This window comes from Numida meleagris, chromosome 22, assembly GCF_002078875.1.
Source record: "Numida meleagris isolate 19003 breed g44 Domestic line chromosome 22, NumMel1.0, whole genome shotgun sequence".
Lineage (NCBI taxonomy): Eukaryota > Metazoa > Chordata > Aves > Galliformes > Numididae > Numida > Numida meleagris.
Window position 1 is genome coordinate 5902638 of NC_034430.1, and position 16688 is coordinate 5919325.

Consider the following 16688-nt stretch of genomic DNA (forward strand, 5'->3'; position numbering starts at 1 on the left):
AGAAAATCAGGAACTTCCATCGCCCTGCAGAAAATCAGGAACTTCCATCGCCCTGCAGAAAATCAGGAACTTCCATCGCCCTGCAGAAAATCAGGTACTTCCAGGGTTTCGGGATGGGGAGGCAATGTCTGTGCCCAACAGCTCCCACGTCTCAGGGTTACAGCTGATCTTCTTCTGCTGAAATTTCTCTGGAAGCAGCAGTGTAGGCACAGCGTTGGGGTGTTATGCTAGGTGGGCTCGGTGTCAGTGGAGCAGCAGTATTTCTTCCCCTACAACACCTGTAGCTTCATTCCTTATTGTTCCGCTTTGCTGTTGGCAGAGGAAAGGAGAGCGGCCTGTCCTCCCATCTACCTTCCTCTTGGCTCTTTATAGGGTTACTGGTGCTCAGGCTGATCCTCAGAGTGAGTCTGAACCTGCTTTTTTTTTCCCCTGAAAAGCACATGTATTTGTTGTCAGGGCTGTGCCAGGCTTCATAGAAGCAGACTATAACCAGTACAAGCACTAAGGGGGGGTAAACAGGTGGTGGACCTGGCCTTTATGTCTTCAGTGCTAAAAGCACAAACAGAAATACCCAAGCACAATGTTTTTACTTTCATCAGCACGCTACAAATGTGAGGGGGCCCCTGTCAGATGGTTTGCTGAGATAACTTGGAACATGTAAATAAATCCATCCCTGTCTCTCCAGATAGCCCAGCTCAGATGTTGCATGCTGTAAACTCCAGCAGTTGTAGCCCTCATTTACATGATCAGATGGGGAAGGGAGGCAGCTTGGTAACAAAGGGTGCAGCTGCCTCCCCACCTACTGTCTCCAAGATCAACAGATTCCTTTACTCCCCGAGGTGCTAGAGTCTTTAATCTAAAGCTGCATGGAGATGCCCTGTGCAATTTGCACCTATGCTTATTACTCCATCTTGCTCCATTCCTACCTCAAAGCTCTGTAGATAAAAGAGAGGACTTTTAAAGCTCGAAGTCTTCTGTGGCAGTTTCCTACTTGATGCAGTTACCCTGCCTCTCCTTTCCCCATGGCTCTACGCATCTCCCAGGTTTGTGGCCTTTCTTTTGCAAAGGAAATTCAAACCCCCTTTTATCCTACTGGGGTTGTCCGTAATTCCATCTCCTACACATCTATTTTGCTGTCCTTTATACGATCATTTTTTACACCTTTCTGCATCCCAGAGCCCAGCTAGTTATCTTTTTTCCTCGCTGGGGGGCTTATTTGCAAAACTGGATGGAGGTATTCTAGGTATTTGCAACTGATTTCTTAGAGTCATAGAGTCATTAGGTTGGAAAAGACCTCTAAGATGATCCAGTCCAGCCATCTGCCTACCACCAATATTGCCCACTGACTGTATCCCTAAGTACCACATCCACCCTTTCCTAAAGACCTCCAGGGATGGTGACCCCACCACATCCTTGGGGAGCCTTTGCCAGTGCATTAACACTCTTTCTGAGAAGAAATTTTTCCTAATATCCAACCGATTTACATCCATCATTGCTCCAAAGAGAGGCAGAAAGTTAGCAAGAGGAGGATTTTAGGAGCTTTTTTTCCCTTTTTTGAACTAGAATCTGGAAACAGCATGGCAGGAGTCAGTAGTGCTTGTTGGTTCTGCTGCTCTCTCATTCTATACTCTTGAGCAAGATACTTCACCTTTGATTCCATTTTCTCCTGTTATCAATAGATGTAATTAGCTGGGTTTATTTATCTCTTAGGGATGCTGTTAACTTTAATTGGATGGTGCCTGTAGAATACTTCCAATATGCTGCTTTCTATGGCAGAACTAACTGTTATTATTTGGAACAAAAATATGCTGGAGTAAATTCTGGCTCTTCCCAAGGGAAGCAATAAGGGGATGGGAATCAACTCTAACCACAGACTCCGAGCAGACTTGCATGACTTCTCGTGCACCTGCAGATGGTAACTGAGGAAAGGAAGCTTACTGTCAGTTCCTTTTAAATTCATTAAATATATAAGAATGGAGAATTTATAGAGATTCTTGTTTAAAAAAAAAAATTCTGAAAACTACTGATGTCTGGAAATGGGTCAGCACTGGGTGGAAGAAGTCAACAAAGACTTGTTCAAACTTTCATGTGAGTTCCTTTGTGACTGTACACCTTGGGGTATTCTAGGGATGGGTCAGCTCCCAGGAATAATTCTGGAACTGGTGAATTTTAAGGAGCTCTGATTTTAATTCATATAGTTTAGTTTCTGTGGTTTACATCAAAAGGCACCAAAACGCTGGGAAAACCTCTGGAGCAGCCACGCCTCAGTTTAGAGAAGGGCTGTTCATTCACACCTACCTACTAAAGCGCTCTTCCTTTTAAGCTATGTTAATTGTTTTAATAAACAAAACAGTTTTCTTTCTGGAGCATTCTAGTCTTTTAGCTGCTAGTCACTTCAGAGGTGTCCCTATAGACTATGAAATTCCCAATCCCTTGTTTTATTTCGTCTTACTCCATCTATTGATTTTCATCGAGTTTGGTGGCAGGAAAGAATAGATTTATTGGAGTCTAGATAATTGCGTCACAGGAGAAACATTCACTGCTCTCTGAGCTGCCCAAATTCTACATCTGCACACCTGAATTGGGCAAGTAACCATGAAAATTGGGAACAAGGTGACTGCATGCACAAATGGACATTTTTATGTGCAAATGCAGCTTCTTAGAACTGTAACTTGTTGAGTGTAATTCTTCAATTTATTTAAAAAATATTCTATCAGTTTCTTCTGCCACTTTCACTTCCTAAAAATTACAGTTCATTCTATTAAGTTGATACACTTGCCACCGTGAAAATTACTATGAGCAAGAGGAGAATTGGGATTATTGGCTGCATGATGGTTTTCACTAGAGAAAAAATCAGCATGCACAGTGCTGGGATAGTTGTCTTTGCTGCATATTTGGGATAATTCTCAGTCTGAGTATAGGAAATACTTAAGCAAAGTCAACAACCATGCGTTTCTCTTAGATGCCATCACTATAGCTGTGCTGACAGAGCGAATTCCAGATGGAGCCTGGAGAAGTGATGATTAATTTCCAGCAGTTCTGAAGAGGAAATTATACTTCTTAAATAAGTCTAGGCGAATTTCAGCTCTTGCATAAAAGACACCCTAATTACATTGGTGAGTTTGGAATGAACTGCAGAGCAGTGTGCAGGAAGTTCACACACCCCTTGTACTATCATTATTGATTGCAAAAGAGCCCCAAATGTTTACTCACTCGGCCAATAACATGTTTGTGTTCCCTCTCTGCCAGCTTGGATGGGGCCTTGGGCAGCCTGACCTGGTGGGGGGCATACATCCTATGGAGGAGGGTTGGAACTGGATGTCTTTAAGGCCCCCTCCAACCTCAACCATGCCACAATTCTATGATTGACACCACAGGCAGTGCTGGCGCATGGAGTGCTGTGCAGCTCGTCACGGCACCAATTGACTGTCTTAGCTCTGTGCTTGGGAACATCAGTCATGCTTTGTTCTTCCTTTCAGCCTGCCTTACTTTGCACCCATCATTAATCACGTGGCAGTGGATGGGATGGGATGAGGCTGGCAGTTCCTTTGTGGTGATGGTCACACAGCCGCTCTCATTGTGCCCAAACCCTCCCATCCCAGATGCAGGGTCAACAAGACATTTAATTTATTAGCTGTGTGGGGTGATTTATGGGCAACAAATTGACACAAACTAAATTAACTTCACAGGGAGCCTGTGGAGAAGGAAAACAGCTAAGAAATGAAGCAGGCAAGTGTTCTGAGGGGCTGTGACTCAGGGGTTTGCAATTTGGCCGTGCAGGGGAATGGAGGGATGGCTGCTCTCTGCCCATCGCAGCCATATGGGGATGGCAGCTCAGCCGCTGCAGGATGCTCTGTTGGTGCTTCAGTTCAGCCCTTCATGTGCTTTGGGGTGGTGATTTTCCATTGGGCTCTCCTGTATTTTCCTCCCTGTCTCTAAGAAGATAGCAGTACCCTAAGAGGGCTGGGGGTAGTGAGGTTGTGTGTGGTCCTGTCGCTTTATGGGAATGGGGTGAACAGCAATTGCTTTGTTATGTGCTGAATAGGAAATTTAGTCCCAAATTTGCACTTAATGTGAGGTCATTTAATGCTTAGAGGAGGTCTTTGAAAAAAATGACAATAGAGCCACACAGGAGTTAGGACAAAGCAGTGCAGAGCCCAGTGAGGTTTTATGCAAGATTGACGAAGTGCACTATTACCATGCTGAGGCAGGGTCAAAAAAAAGAAATACTCCAAGACTGGCGAGGAGAAACTTTCCTCCTGCTGGGCTGATTATTCCTAAAGAAAGTGCTGCTCCCAGCTCCTTATGCAATGGCTACAAACTCTATGTATTATTCCAGAAGGATGTCAGGCCAGGAGAATTAGAAGTGAATTGGAATGCTGGTCAGGGCAGCTCTTCCTGCAATTTCTTTCTCCAGCCCTTGAAACAAGAACTAGCCTTTAATTGCCATTGAAAATAACTGTGTGTGTGGCTTGTTTGGGACATGTAGCAGCCTGTGCGGGAGTGGAAGCTCTTCTAAGCGGGATGCAGATGAGCTGTCCTCCTTCCTAGGGCAGCTCTGGGCAGAGGCCAGGCAGACACTCTCTGCATTGCTCCTCATCAGCAGTCTCTGCTGTCTCACAGCTGAAGGGGGATCTGTACATGTCTGGGGGTTCACCTTCAAGCAAGGTCCAGCCTCTGAGTAAAAAATTTCTTCCTAACATTTGACTTAAATTTCCTATCTTCTAGTTCAAAACTGTTCCACCTTTTCCTGTCACTCTCAGACTACGTAAAAGTTGGTCCCCCTCCTGTTTGTAAGTACTGGAGGGCCGCAAATGAGATTTCCTCACAGCCTTCTCCTCTCCGAGAGAAGAGAACAAGCCCGAGTTCCTCAGCCTTTCTTCATAGGAGAGGAGCTCCAGCCCTCATATCATCTTTGTGGCCTACTCTGGACCCACTCCAGCAACTCCACAAACCTCCTGTGCTGGGAGAAGAGCTGAAAACTTTCCCCAGCTATAGCTTCTTACAGTGCTGAGCACATGTACAGCTTCCATGTCACTTAGGTCAACTTTAAGCACGAAAGTCAGGAGAGAAATGTTGGTCACCTTTTTCTGACTGCCTGTCCCTGGTGAGTTCTGCATCTCTATTTCCATGCTCTCTGGGATGATTTCCCAGGATGCTGTTGAGAAATCCCTTTCTGTCAAGCAGTCAGCAGGACAGGAAGCTCCAGCTGCTTCTCATCTGGAAAGGCAATCCGATGGAATGCCAAGCCCAGGGGCAGAACTTCAGTCCTGGTGCCAGTCTTCTTATTACATATCTGGGTTCTGCAGCCTGGTAGACTTTCATCATGTAATTTATTTGCTTCTCAACATCCCTGCAGTTATTAAAAGCATCGTACTCAGAACTGCCACCCAAGTTTCTCTAATTAGTACATCTGCCTTTCGAGGCAATTTTGGATTGTTCATTTTACGGCTTGACCTCAGGCAGCACATGGCTGGAATTGGATGTGGGTTCACATTACCCAGAGGAGCTGCCTAGGGTCTTTTGGACAGAGCACTTCACAGGGAGAGAGGATCTGATACCGTGGGGATGGGGTCTGTGCAAATGTCAGTGAGAAGTCACACTCAGGTCAGGGGGGAGATGTCTCCCAACGCCATCCCCTGCCCACAGCTGTGTCTGCTGCCCGGTAGGGCTCTGTGTAGGGCAGTTGTCTCTTCTGTGGGAGAAAGTTACCATCCACAATCCAAAGTGCAAGGAGCAATCCCTCCCCTACTGAAACTTGCAAGTGCAAGAACCCACAGGGAGAGGCAGGGGCCAGGCGGTGGCCTTGTGATGTGTTTGTTTGACTTTTTGTTCAAGAATAGGGAAAATACCCTCCACTTCCCAGACTTTCTACTGGGCTCCTCTCCTATGAAAGGCTTCCTCTTACAGTGTGGCATCCCTCATCCAAATCCAGTCCTTGTCTTTACCTCTCCACTGAGCTCTGGTTTCTCCCAGGACTGACCCAGATTTTTTTTTTTTTTTTCCTTCCCCAGTTCATCCTAAAATGATTTTGTTCTGTGCTGAAAATCTGAGCAGAAAGCACTGATTTCGTGGGCAGAGGTTAACCCTAAAACTACAGTAGGACCTCACAGGAGAAGGTCTCACTGTCATGGTTATAAACCCTTCAGGTCCAGATGATGTTGTAGCTTCCTTTCTGTGCCTTTCTAGGACTCAGCTGTACTTGGGTTTTGGCCACAAGCACAGTTCCGGCTCCAGCACAGACATGGCTTCTGCTGGTGCAGTGCAATTTGTCTGATCTTGTTTCAAACTGGGGTAAAAATGCATTGCTATAAGTCACATCTCCACCAGTGGTTTGCGTGGGTGACTAGACACTCCAGGTAGGCAAATCTTTCGAAGACTTGCATAAAATTACTTGTTGTACGGTCGTGGCTACAGATCCCATGAGAGCCCCAGGGGTGGCATCTGTCCAAGGGCAGGACTGCCCCAACAGGCCTCCAGCTGGAACTGGTGCAGAGGTTGTGTGAGGCAAAGCTCAGCACACTAATGTGCGGTGAGCAGCACTTCGCTCTCCTGCTTCCCATTTCTGTGCCATAGATGCAAGCTGTGGCAACAGATCCTCCCTGAGTATCAGTGATGAGTGCCATTCTGCTCAAACCCAGCAGCAGAAGGTTGCAGGTGAATCAAGTGTGCTGTTCTCAGGAAGCTGACATAAAATTCGTGTTTGGGTGCTATACAGTATTTCCGGGAAAACATGGAAGTGTCGACTTTGAAGAGAGTCTGATCACAGACCTTGAATAAAACAGGACTGATGGAGCCATCAATGTAGCGAAGCTGAAGCAGCAGTTTGTTTTGTAAGAGCCGTGTTCTTCTTGCAGCAGGCATTTTCTACAGGGAAGGAAAATCCCCAAGCCCCTAAAGGGCCAGCAAGCCCATATGTGCTAACTGCCACCCAAGGCATCATGGTGTGTCCTTTCGGTATTGCAATACTCCCTGCTGTTTTTCCACTCCTTGGGACATTTGGGCCCATGCCATGAACTTTGTTAATCCCCCAACCTCTTGCCTTGGGGCAGGGGTTCCACCCTATGTATGCAGACTGAAAGCTAACTCCTCTGCTGGATTTGCCATGTAGGAAGGCTCGTGGGTTTATTGGTTTCACTCAGATAGAATCATAGAATGGTTTGGGTTGGAAGGGACCCCAAGGATCATCGAGTTCCAACCCCCCTGCCTCAGCCAGGGCCACTGGCCTCCAGATCTGATACAAGACTGGGTGCCCAGGGCCCCATCCAACCTGATCTTGAACACCTCCAGGTTCAGAGCATCCACAACCTCTCTGGGCAGCCTGTTACATCAGTGGGCAATTTAAAAAGGATTTAATGAATTTGTATTAGTTTTGGTTAGATTTGTTATCTAAGAGGGTAATGCACTGATGCAATCTGAATTCAGGTTTCATTTATGATGGGCGGATTTTTCACCTTCAGTGCTGGGTTATGGCCTGGCAGTATGAACAGCTACAGCTCACTCTGTCAGTGAGCCATCAGACAGAGGTGACATCCTGCAGGAGCTCTGCTGAGCTGTGCTTGCACCAGAAGATAAAGTGTGAAGCCCAGGTTTCCCCTTTTGCCAGCCCCAAATTGTCATTTTTACAAGAGGCTCTGGCACTGCTAGCTTTGCTTGGGCTTTGCTGCAGCACTCACTTGCAGTGCGCTCTGCAGGGGTCTTGCTTTTTCCTTTGATGGCTGCATGGCAAAGCTGGAGCCCCTGGGCAGTGAGCAGGGCCAACGCTGGGCCTGCTGGATGGGGCTTTTCAAAGGGAAGTAAATCCCTCCCTGCCTGTAAGTAGCTGAGAGCTAGAGCCCAGCACCAGGTGAAGCACTTGGTACTGTATCACTGCAGGATGACAGCTTGGTCACCCAGCGGCCCTTTGGCATGGGATCCAGTGCACCCAGTGGAAATGAGATTCATTTCCCACAGCTGATGTACCAAGCCACTGCTCAGCCTGGTGTTGCTCCTCTCCCTCCATGTTTACCTTTTTGTTTGAATGTTCCAGGAGTGAAAGGTGGCCTCAAACCAGACCTGGGATCTAAACACAGGAATCCCTAATCCAGAGATAATTTTAGAGTCAAATCAAGCTTGTGGAGCCAACTTCTCCTTCCTTTTCTCTACAGATAACCAGGTCCAACAGCTGTCTTCTCAATGTATTGTGGGAAAGTTGGCTCCTGCCAAAGGGCTGAGATGCGGAAATCATAGAATCACAGAATGGCTGAGGGTGAAGGGGACCTTAAAGACCATACAGTTCTGACCCCACCGTGGCCTGGGTGCCCTCCCCTAGCTCAGTGTGCTCAGGGCCCTATCCATGGTTTTGGGTACCTCCAGGGTTAGGGCACCCAGAACCTCTCTGGGCAGCAGTGCTAGGGTCTCACTGCCCTCTGAGTAAAACATTTCTTCCAAACATCTAAGCTAAACCTCCCCTCTTTTGGTTTATGCCATTCCCCCTTGTCCTGTCACTATCAGATCCCAATGCTGACCAGCCCCAGCATCACCAGCCATGGTCCTGCCAACCACAGGACTGATTTGGGTATATAAGGGAGTTATTTTCATATCTGTCTCTCCATTCATGAGCCTACTGAGGTTCTGTTCTGGGGCATATTGAAAAAATCCTCAAGGACAGAGATCTTTGTTTAGAGAAAACTTTAACGTGATCGCATGATTATAGGAAGTCAGGGTTTAAAAAGGCAACAAAATGAACTGGTAACAGCACTGCGACTATCAGCAGATTTGTGATGAAACCATCAATGTTTACAGCCTCCCCAGGACATGAGTTACAGATGTTGCCTGTAGATGTGGATTTCTGGCCTGAGCTTTTCTAATTAACTACAGAAAAGAAACTGTCATGTAAAGAACTCTTTCTAGGTTCCCTAAGCAGATTCATTATGGTCCACTAGGACTGACTGATATTCATTCATAATATTTCCTTTTTTATTCACTAGTTAGGAATTCACTGGATGAAATCCAGTTATGTGCCGTGCTTAGGCTGCAGCCAGAACTGGCATCTCTGCAGCTGCGTGGCTGTGCAGGCAGTGGGGTACAAACCCTCAAGGCTGTAGCTGGAGGCTGAACCCAAGTCCAGTCCCTTCTGCTGGGGTTAACCACTGGCTTATGGGGGTAATTTCTTCTGAGCAGCTTCTGCTAGTGACATTTCCCTGTCTGTGCTCACGAAGGGCTGACTGATGATGGATGGGGTCAGCTGAGGTATCTGAGACCAGACCCATCTCTGCTATAGCCTCACTGACTGGTGGAAGGTAATTTCCTGAGAGGAGCAGAACTGATCGGACTGTGTCAGTGGGGGGAATGGTTGGCAGCAATACTTGATGATTTGCATCTAGTCTATTTCAGAAATTTGCCAAGCACTCCAATCCTTCTAGTCAGTGAGAAAGTGAAGCTCCTTCCATAGAGAGAAGCTGAGGCTGTGGGCTGTGTTGGTTGCTTTCAGCTGAAGGTGCTGCCCCGAGGATTGTCGGTTGGGTCAGTTGTTTGCGACCCAAACTTGTTACCGTGTAAGAGCAGGTAAAACTAGATAAAAACAACAGGAATTTTCCTATAGCCCTATGGGCTACAACATGTAATAATAAACGGGCCCGGCTCTGTTAAAAGGACAATTTAGCATTGGGTTGGGCTGCTCAATGGTACCGGGACCCAGCAGAGCCTGCAGCACCCCAGTCACCGACTGAGCATAGACACTGGGGAGGGAGGGTCACTGTGGGGTCCGTCTCTCTTGCTCACTTCAGAGCCAATTCTTTTTTCCTTTACCTCATTATTGCTATGACAGTAGCACTACAGAGTGACTTTTCGTGGCTGCTGTTGTGTTCTGTGTGGTGTTCATTCAGCTTTTTGTTCTGCCTCCAAGGAAAGGGCTCTTGGAGGTGGGGGTGTCACTGGGTAGCAGTGCCTGCTCTGGGTATCAAAAATTTCTTAAAATGTGTGTGTTGCAAGCGATGTTTTTGCTGGAAAAGCACCTGAAGCAGCTGCATCTCCCTTTGCAGAACAGCTTGCTTTAACCCGCTTCAGGCTGCTTCCACTTGCTGCATATTAACTACTGAAGTATGTTAATAACCCTTGGTAGAGCACAGCTGAAATACCTGGCACATTGCAGGGCAGTGAGGAGTGATGTTTGACGGTTCTCAGGAGGGAAAAGCCCTGAGTCCAAAGTGACTCCAGTACCTACAGGGAGCTTATAACAGGAGGGAGAGTGACTTTTTACAAGGCAGACAGTGATAGGGCAAGGGGGAAATGTTTTTCCCCTAAAGGAGGGGAGATGTAGGTTGGATGTCAGGTGGAAGTTCTCTCCCCACAGGGCAGTGAAGCATTGGTACTGCTGCCCAGAACTGTGGGTGCCCCATCCCTGGAGGTGCCCGAGGCCATGGATGGTGCCCTGGGCAGCCTAAGCTGATGGGGACAGCCAGCCCATAGCAAAGGTGGGGCTGGGGGTGCTTTGGAGTCGCCTTCAACCCAGCCATGCTGTGGTTCTGTGACTGTAACAAGAGCCCTTGCTTTGAAGTTACCGCCAAGTTACATGGGAAATAAGCCAGGCTGGGAACAGAGGGTTTGAAGTGCCTGATCAGTGGCTGAGGATGAAGCAGGAGCACCAGAGTGGCCCAGTCACAGGGCAGCAGTGTCATAGGGGAGTGAGCACTGGGAGCTGGTGAGTGAGGTTGTCCTTAGTCACAGAGCTGCTGATCTACTGCTAACAAAACGCAGCTAATCACAGTTTGCCCCTGGATGTGTAAAGAGGGTTTAACAATCCAAACACAAATGCAACCCTGTTGCCTTAGAGAGGGTGTAGCTGAGCAGAATTTGGCTCTGTCTTTTAAACTTTGCAGTTTGTCTTGACTGCTGCATGCTTTATTTTTAGAGCATCATAAAGAGCTTTTGTTCCAAGGTATATTTAACAGGGGAGTGGAAGGGAAGTAGGAGGGTTCTGTGCACAGGGAATGTATCTCTTGGTCTTTTTCTTCTTTCCCGCCCCCTCACCAGATACTCTTGGAGGGTGGAGCATAGACCAAAAAAAAGGAGAAAATAATAATTAAAAATACCGAAATCATAGTCAAAAGAGTTGTCTGGGTATCCAGGCCCAGAGGCCTCATGGGCACCATGAAACTTGCATTATCTGAAAAAAGACAGAGGTGCCCAGGAGAAGGGATGGGCCAGGGTGAGAGTGATGATCCCTGCATCCCCTGGGGCGCACAGAGGAGTCCTGGTCCTCCAGCATCGTTATGGTTTGGAGGATCCTGGCTGTGGGAAGGTAGGATTTATTCGGCCCCAGGAAAGTACCTGGGAGAGCAGAGCCCACCAGTGCTGCTGTACAGACATGTGCAGGGCCATATATGCTGTCGCTAAGGGGCTATTTGCTGATGTGAGCGGTTTTAGCGAGGCCCTGTAACTCCTGAGGGCTGTGGGGTTCCTCGGTGCTGCAGTAGGCACATGCGAGTTGCGGAAGGGATAGGGCTGTATGCGAATGTCCTCAGCTGTCCCCTGTCACAGAGCAGCAGACAACATCAACCCAACTGTTTTGCCATCAGCAGAGTCTGGACTCCAGAACCTTTCCATCCAGAGGGGGATTGGACCTATCCATAGTGATGCTGGGGCACCTTTCTTTAAGGGAAAGCGCGTCAGCTTTGTCAGATGCATTCCCCCCTCTTAAAAAAAAAAAAAGCTTAGCTTTTTCTTAGGGAGGTCAGAATCCTGTGCCCTGCTCTGCTAATGTTTTCCCCTCCTTCACTTTTGTTGCTGGAGTCTATTAAGTCTCTCTAAAAGATCAGAAGGGATTGGAAGTGCCCCGAGGGGATGCTGCTCCCCGCTGCACTGTCCAGACAGGGACGTTCCCTCTGGCTGGACCCGGGTGAAGGACAAGTTTCCAGTGCTCCCACTCTGGTTGCCATTCACTGAGAAGGAATTCCTTAATTTGGAGGCAAAATCAGAATATTGATCTCCTAACACCACCACTGCCTAAGATTTGTGCTTTTCTTGGCTGGAAGGGGTGTGCGTGTTCTCTCCTTTTGTTGTGCTCTCACACTATGTGGCCCCTGTTGTGGCGTTGATTCTGATCCCAGCCTTCATTCTGATTCTTCATTTACTGATTTTTGAGCACTGCCCTCCTTCCCTGTCCCAGAATCTGGCAGCAGCTGCTCTCCGGACCTTTGGTTTCAATCCCAGAAGACGGGCTGTGTCTGTGTCCTGGTTCCCAACCCAGGGCTGTGGCCAGCACAAGGCCATGAGCTGTGTCGTGTAGCTGTGTTTGAAGGGTGTTGTGCTCAGAGTTATGTGCTGTCTCTACATCTGCCTGTGCAGACGTGCCCTGTGCCTGCCAAAGTGGGCTGGGAAGGCCACTCGCCACCGGGCTGAGAGCTCAGCAGCTCTCTCCCCTCCTATATCCATCTGCTGGTGCAGGACACTGAGTGGGGCAGATTCAGTGAGATGGAGTGATGGGGGATGAAAAAGAGTGGTGGAAGCCTTTCTTTTTCCCTTTGTCTTAAGGCTTGCACCAACTTGTCTTGTAAAATCCTCTCCTACCTTCCAAATCCAGTCAACATGAGTCACCACCGAGCCCATCCTTTGCCTCTCATTGCAACACGGATGACAGAAACTATCCAACAGGAGTGCTTGAATCCATGATGAGTTTTGTTCTGTTGCATAAACCTGTTCACCCTTTGCAGGTTAGTTGCTCCAGAGTCATTGCCTGGGTGATATTCCTGCAGAGGAGCACGGTGGCACTGCGTGTGCCATACAGAGGGGTTATCCCACATCCCAGTTCCTTATGTGCACAGCATAATGGTGGAGATCCCCTGAGTCAGCGTTCTCATCGCGTGTCGTGGCATCTCACAATTGGGTTCCTATAAACTGCTGTTTTAAGATGAAAGCACACCAACCTGCATAGAGTTCCTGGAGGGAGCAGCTCAGGGAAGGGGAGAAAAAGAAAGAGAGGTCTGTAGTGCAACTACCATTTAGGAATGAGACAAATGAAGAGGTTTTCTTCTTCCCTAATTTATTCCCGTATACATATATGTATGCATTTTTTGTCCGTATATTTATCTGTAAAGAAACAGCCAAAGACAAATCAACCCCCAGATCCATAAAAATGACAGCTTCTTGGCATCGCAGTTTGTGGAACACATCTGCCAAACTGAAACTAATTATCACGGAGATGAATAACTGAACCCACTCCTTTCTTTATCGCCCCGTCTGCCCCCAGGGCTTCTCCCTGCTCCTCCTGCAGCACTGTGCCGGCGCGCACAGGGTTACAGCTGCACCTGTCCGGGTGTACCTGTCCTACCGCACCTGTGCTGGCAGCCAATGGGCGCCGACCTGGGGCTGCTGTCAGCAATATGCCTGCCTGCAAAACCTCAACATAAATCAAACACTTCGCAGGCAATGTCTGTGTGCAGCAGGTCCTAGACGAGAGAAGTCATCGGGGGTTTTACTGTTGGCAAGGATTTGGGAAACTCCAGGAAAGATGTCCAATGAACTTGAGTAAGTAGAGGGTTTTTGTCACTCCAGTCCCTCCGCGTGTGGGGCTGTGCGTGTTTTTGGGGCTGATTGAAGGACTGTGGGTCTCAGGGAGCTCTCGGGGAATCCCCTCCAGCAGCGTGCGCACCATGCAGGATTGAGATGTCTGCAGGATGTTCTACTCCCTCTCACCTGCTGCTGCCCTGAGGAGGTCCCACTTCGCACTGGTGTTATTTAGCAGGTTTTTAAACCCCGATCCCGGTTTTATTTTTTCTTTTGCCTGGGATCAAATGTGATGCATCAGGTCTATCTAGGGGAAATCTGTCATCTAACACATCCTACAGTCATCCCATGCTTTTCTGTGTGTTGTTTTGTGCTTTTTTTTGGGTAGAAAAAAATGTACAGATTATTTAACAGTTTTTGGGGAGTTTCTATGTGTGGTTTTTTGTTTTGTTTTTTTTTTTTTTATTTTTTGGGGGGGTGGGACAGTGTGTTAAGGTAAATGGCTTCACGTTATTCCATCAAATAACTGTAGTTGACTGTACAAACTTTTTTTGACACCTATTTTTTGAAAACATGGAAAAGCATTTAACGTTTTGTTGATCCCCCTATAACTCCTTATCCTCCGCAACATCTGCAGCTACGGATGCTGATGGTTATGCGTTGCCCCCCTGTATCTCACACCTCTGGAACAAAGCTAAGGAGCATGACATCAGTGTGGCATAATGTGATGTTGGAAAGTGACACAGAAAATTAGTGAATGCTGCTGTCGGTACAGCTTTCCAAAGCTGCCCAGATGTGTAGCCCTGTGTGAAATACGTATGTGTAATAAAACATATCGACAAATATAGGTATAACAAGATATATTTAAAGTATATACACAGACATGGGCGTATCTGTGTACAGATACGGCGCTTCAGAAGATTGTTTTGAAAGAAAAGCACAGAGGTGTGTGTGTTTACAGACCTGACAGAGGCGTTGTGACAGCTGATCTCTTCCTAATTCAGAGCCCTGAAAAGGTGCAGAGCTAATTATTGTTTATTGTAAATACTGTGTTCCGTACACTTGGGGGTCGATTAAGAATCAGTGAGAAATTTTCACCTTATGAACTCTTCGAATGATTTGTAGTCAATGTGTTTGGGCTTAGAGTCAGGCCGTGTGTTTAATCCTGAGTGCATGTGCGCACTGCAGACTGAGATTGATGTATCGGTAATTATGGAGCGGGGCATGATGTGACTGATGAATTACATGGTTGCTTGACTCCTTTTTCTAACGGACTGTTAACCCCTGGGCCTTTCACTTGGGAAGGGGGGGCTGGCAGGGATAGCATCCCTTTGTCATTCAGCTCTAAGGACTGATAACACACAAAGGTTGCTGCTATCTGCTCTCAGCACAGATCTGCACAGGGCTTTGGGCTCCTCCGCAGGTCAAAGGCTCCTGTAGGCTGAACCCAGGGGCACCTTTGCAGATCTCTATGAAAATCTCCCTTTAGAGGTCCCCAGCCTCCCCAGTGGAGAGAGGGATTCCCGGGGTGCAGCTCTGCGTACCCCAGTGAGGAATGGGCTGTCGGGACCACAGTGAGAGGGTCAGGCAGGGCAGCAGTGGGTGTCCGCATTCCTCTCACAAATAAAGCTCTGTTATGCAGCCCTCACGTGAGGCTGAGCAAAGCAGGATGGATCCCTGAACGGATCCCAGGATGGATCCAAGCTGTGGGACATGCCAGGCAGAGCTGTCAAGTACCTGCCATAGCCCCCTGCGCTGCTGCTGCCACAAAACCAGCAGGGTGAGCCATCTCCCTCAGCCATAGGCAGGGCTGCTAACCACCAGATCAGGCTGCCCAGGATCCCGTCCACCCTGGAGGTTCCCAAGGCCAGGCTGGATGGGGCGCTGGGCAGCCTGACCTGGTGGGGGCAACCAGCCCATGGTGGGGGGTTGGAGCTGGATGGGCTTTGGGGTTCCCTGCAACCTCAGTGATTCTGTGATTCTATGATCTTCCTCTTTGTGACTTTAATTTCACAAAAAGCTCTGGGAAGACACCAGCGTGACATGAGAGAATGAGGTGTTTTGCCTATTCTAAAATATTCTAACTGATAATTTCCATCGTCGCCTGTATTGAACTTGTGTCTAGCGCTGCAGTGCGTGGGCTTGAAGGAGTTAACCAGGAGTTACTCCCAGTTGTGGTTTTGTGGTCGAAACCATGATTGCCAGAAGCAAATTTTTGTCATGCATAAGGTGTGTTATTAAAACTTGAGTTATGCTCCTAGTGAATGAAAAGTTAAAGCCCTTTTATGAAATGCTGGCAAGAAAGCACACAAGGGATAACTGCGCTGAAGCAAAGTACACTTCCACAGGAGATGTGCATTGGATGTGTTGGTTTTTTTTATAAGTTATATAAAGAGGGATTTGCAAAATAAATATGCAACAACTGCTATGCAATTCAAAACAAAGGAGTAAACCCCCTCGAATAAACTTGAGACTCGAAGCAGAGATAACTCAGCGTTTACATAGCATCTCTGTTCTGGGTCACAGTTTCAACTGGTGGGTACAGTTACAGCGATGGGGGTCTGCTCCCTCCATTTCAGTCTGTCACTGGAATTGTTGGTTGGTGTAAACTGTTTTGCCAGAATCACACTGCACTGTGAGCACTGTGGTGAGTGGAGTTAGCATATGATTGCATTCTGGCTGAAACTCTATTGCCAATACCCAAGTTTCAGAGGCTCAGGAGATGAGAGAGTGTGATGGCACTGATGTTTGTTGTTATCCCTCCTGGTGCTGTTGTTCTGGCTAGTGGCTGTGGTTATGGGTGAGAGCAGTGGGGTGTGAGGCACCTGATCCCAAAGTGCTCTTTTGTCCTTGCAGTGTTTATAATCTTTAGCATTCAAAGGCAAAGAGCAGGCGTCGCTTACCGATCCACTTGGCTCCTGGTGCCAAGATTTTGTTTCGTTTTGTTATTTTGACTTTACAAAGCATCTGAGCTGGAAGGCTTGCACTCAAGAAATGCATTGTTTTAACAGGCTTACACCCAGTTAACAGGCTTACACCCAGGATGGGATGAATCATACTTGTATCATAGAATCGTGGAATCATAGAATCACCGAGGTTGGAAAAGATCTCCAAGATCATCCAGTCCAACCATCCACGTACTACCAATATTTCCCCACTAAACCATGTTCCTCAGTACAACATCTAAACATTTCTTGTACACC

At 47.6% G+C, this 16688-nt stretch overlaps 1 protein-coding gene across 4 annotated transcripts in view; it reads left to right on the forward strand.

Moving 5' to 3' along the window:
* GRHL3 (grainyhead like transcription factor 3) overlaps positions 1-16688 on the forward strand; it is a 106655-nt gene that overhangs the window by 71116 nt on the left and 18851 nt on the right. For 2 of the 4 annotated variants that reach the window (XM_021375289.1, XM_021375292.1), the window contains exon 1: positions 13347-13506. The exons of 1 other annotated variant lie outside the window; for it this stretch is intronic. In XM_021375289.1, the coding sequence (XP_021230964.1) occupies positions 13490-13506 (17 nt within the window). In that variant the 5' untranslated portion in view covers positions 13347-13489. Of the gene's footprint in view, positions 1-6; positions 95-13346; positions 13507-16688 lie in introns of those variants that run through there. One more of the 4 variants, XM_021375290.1, reaches the window with a different exon arrangement.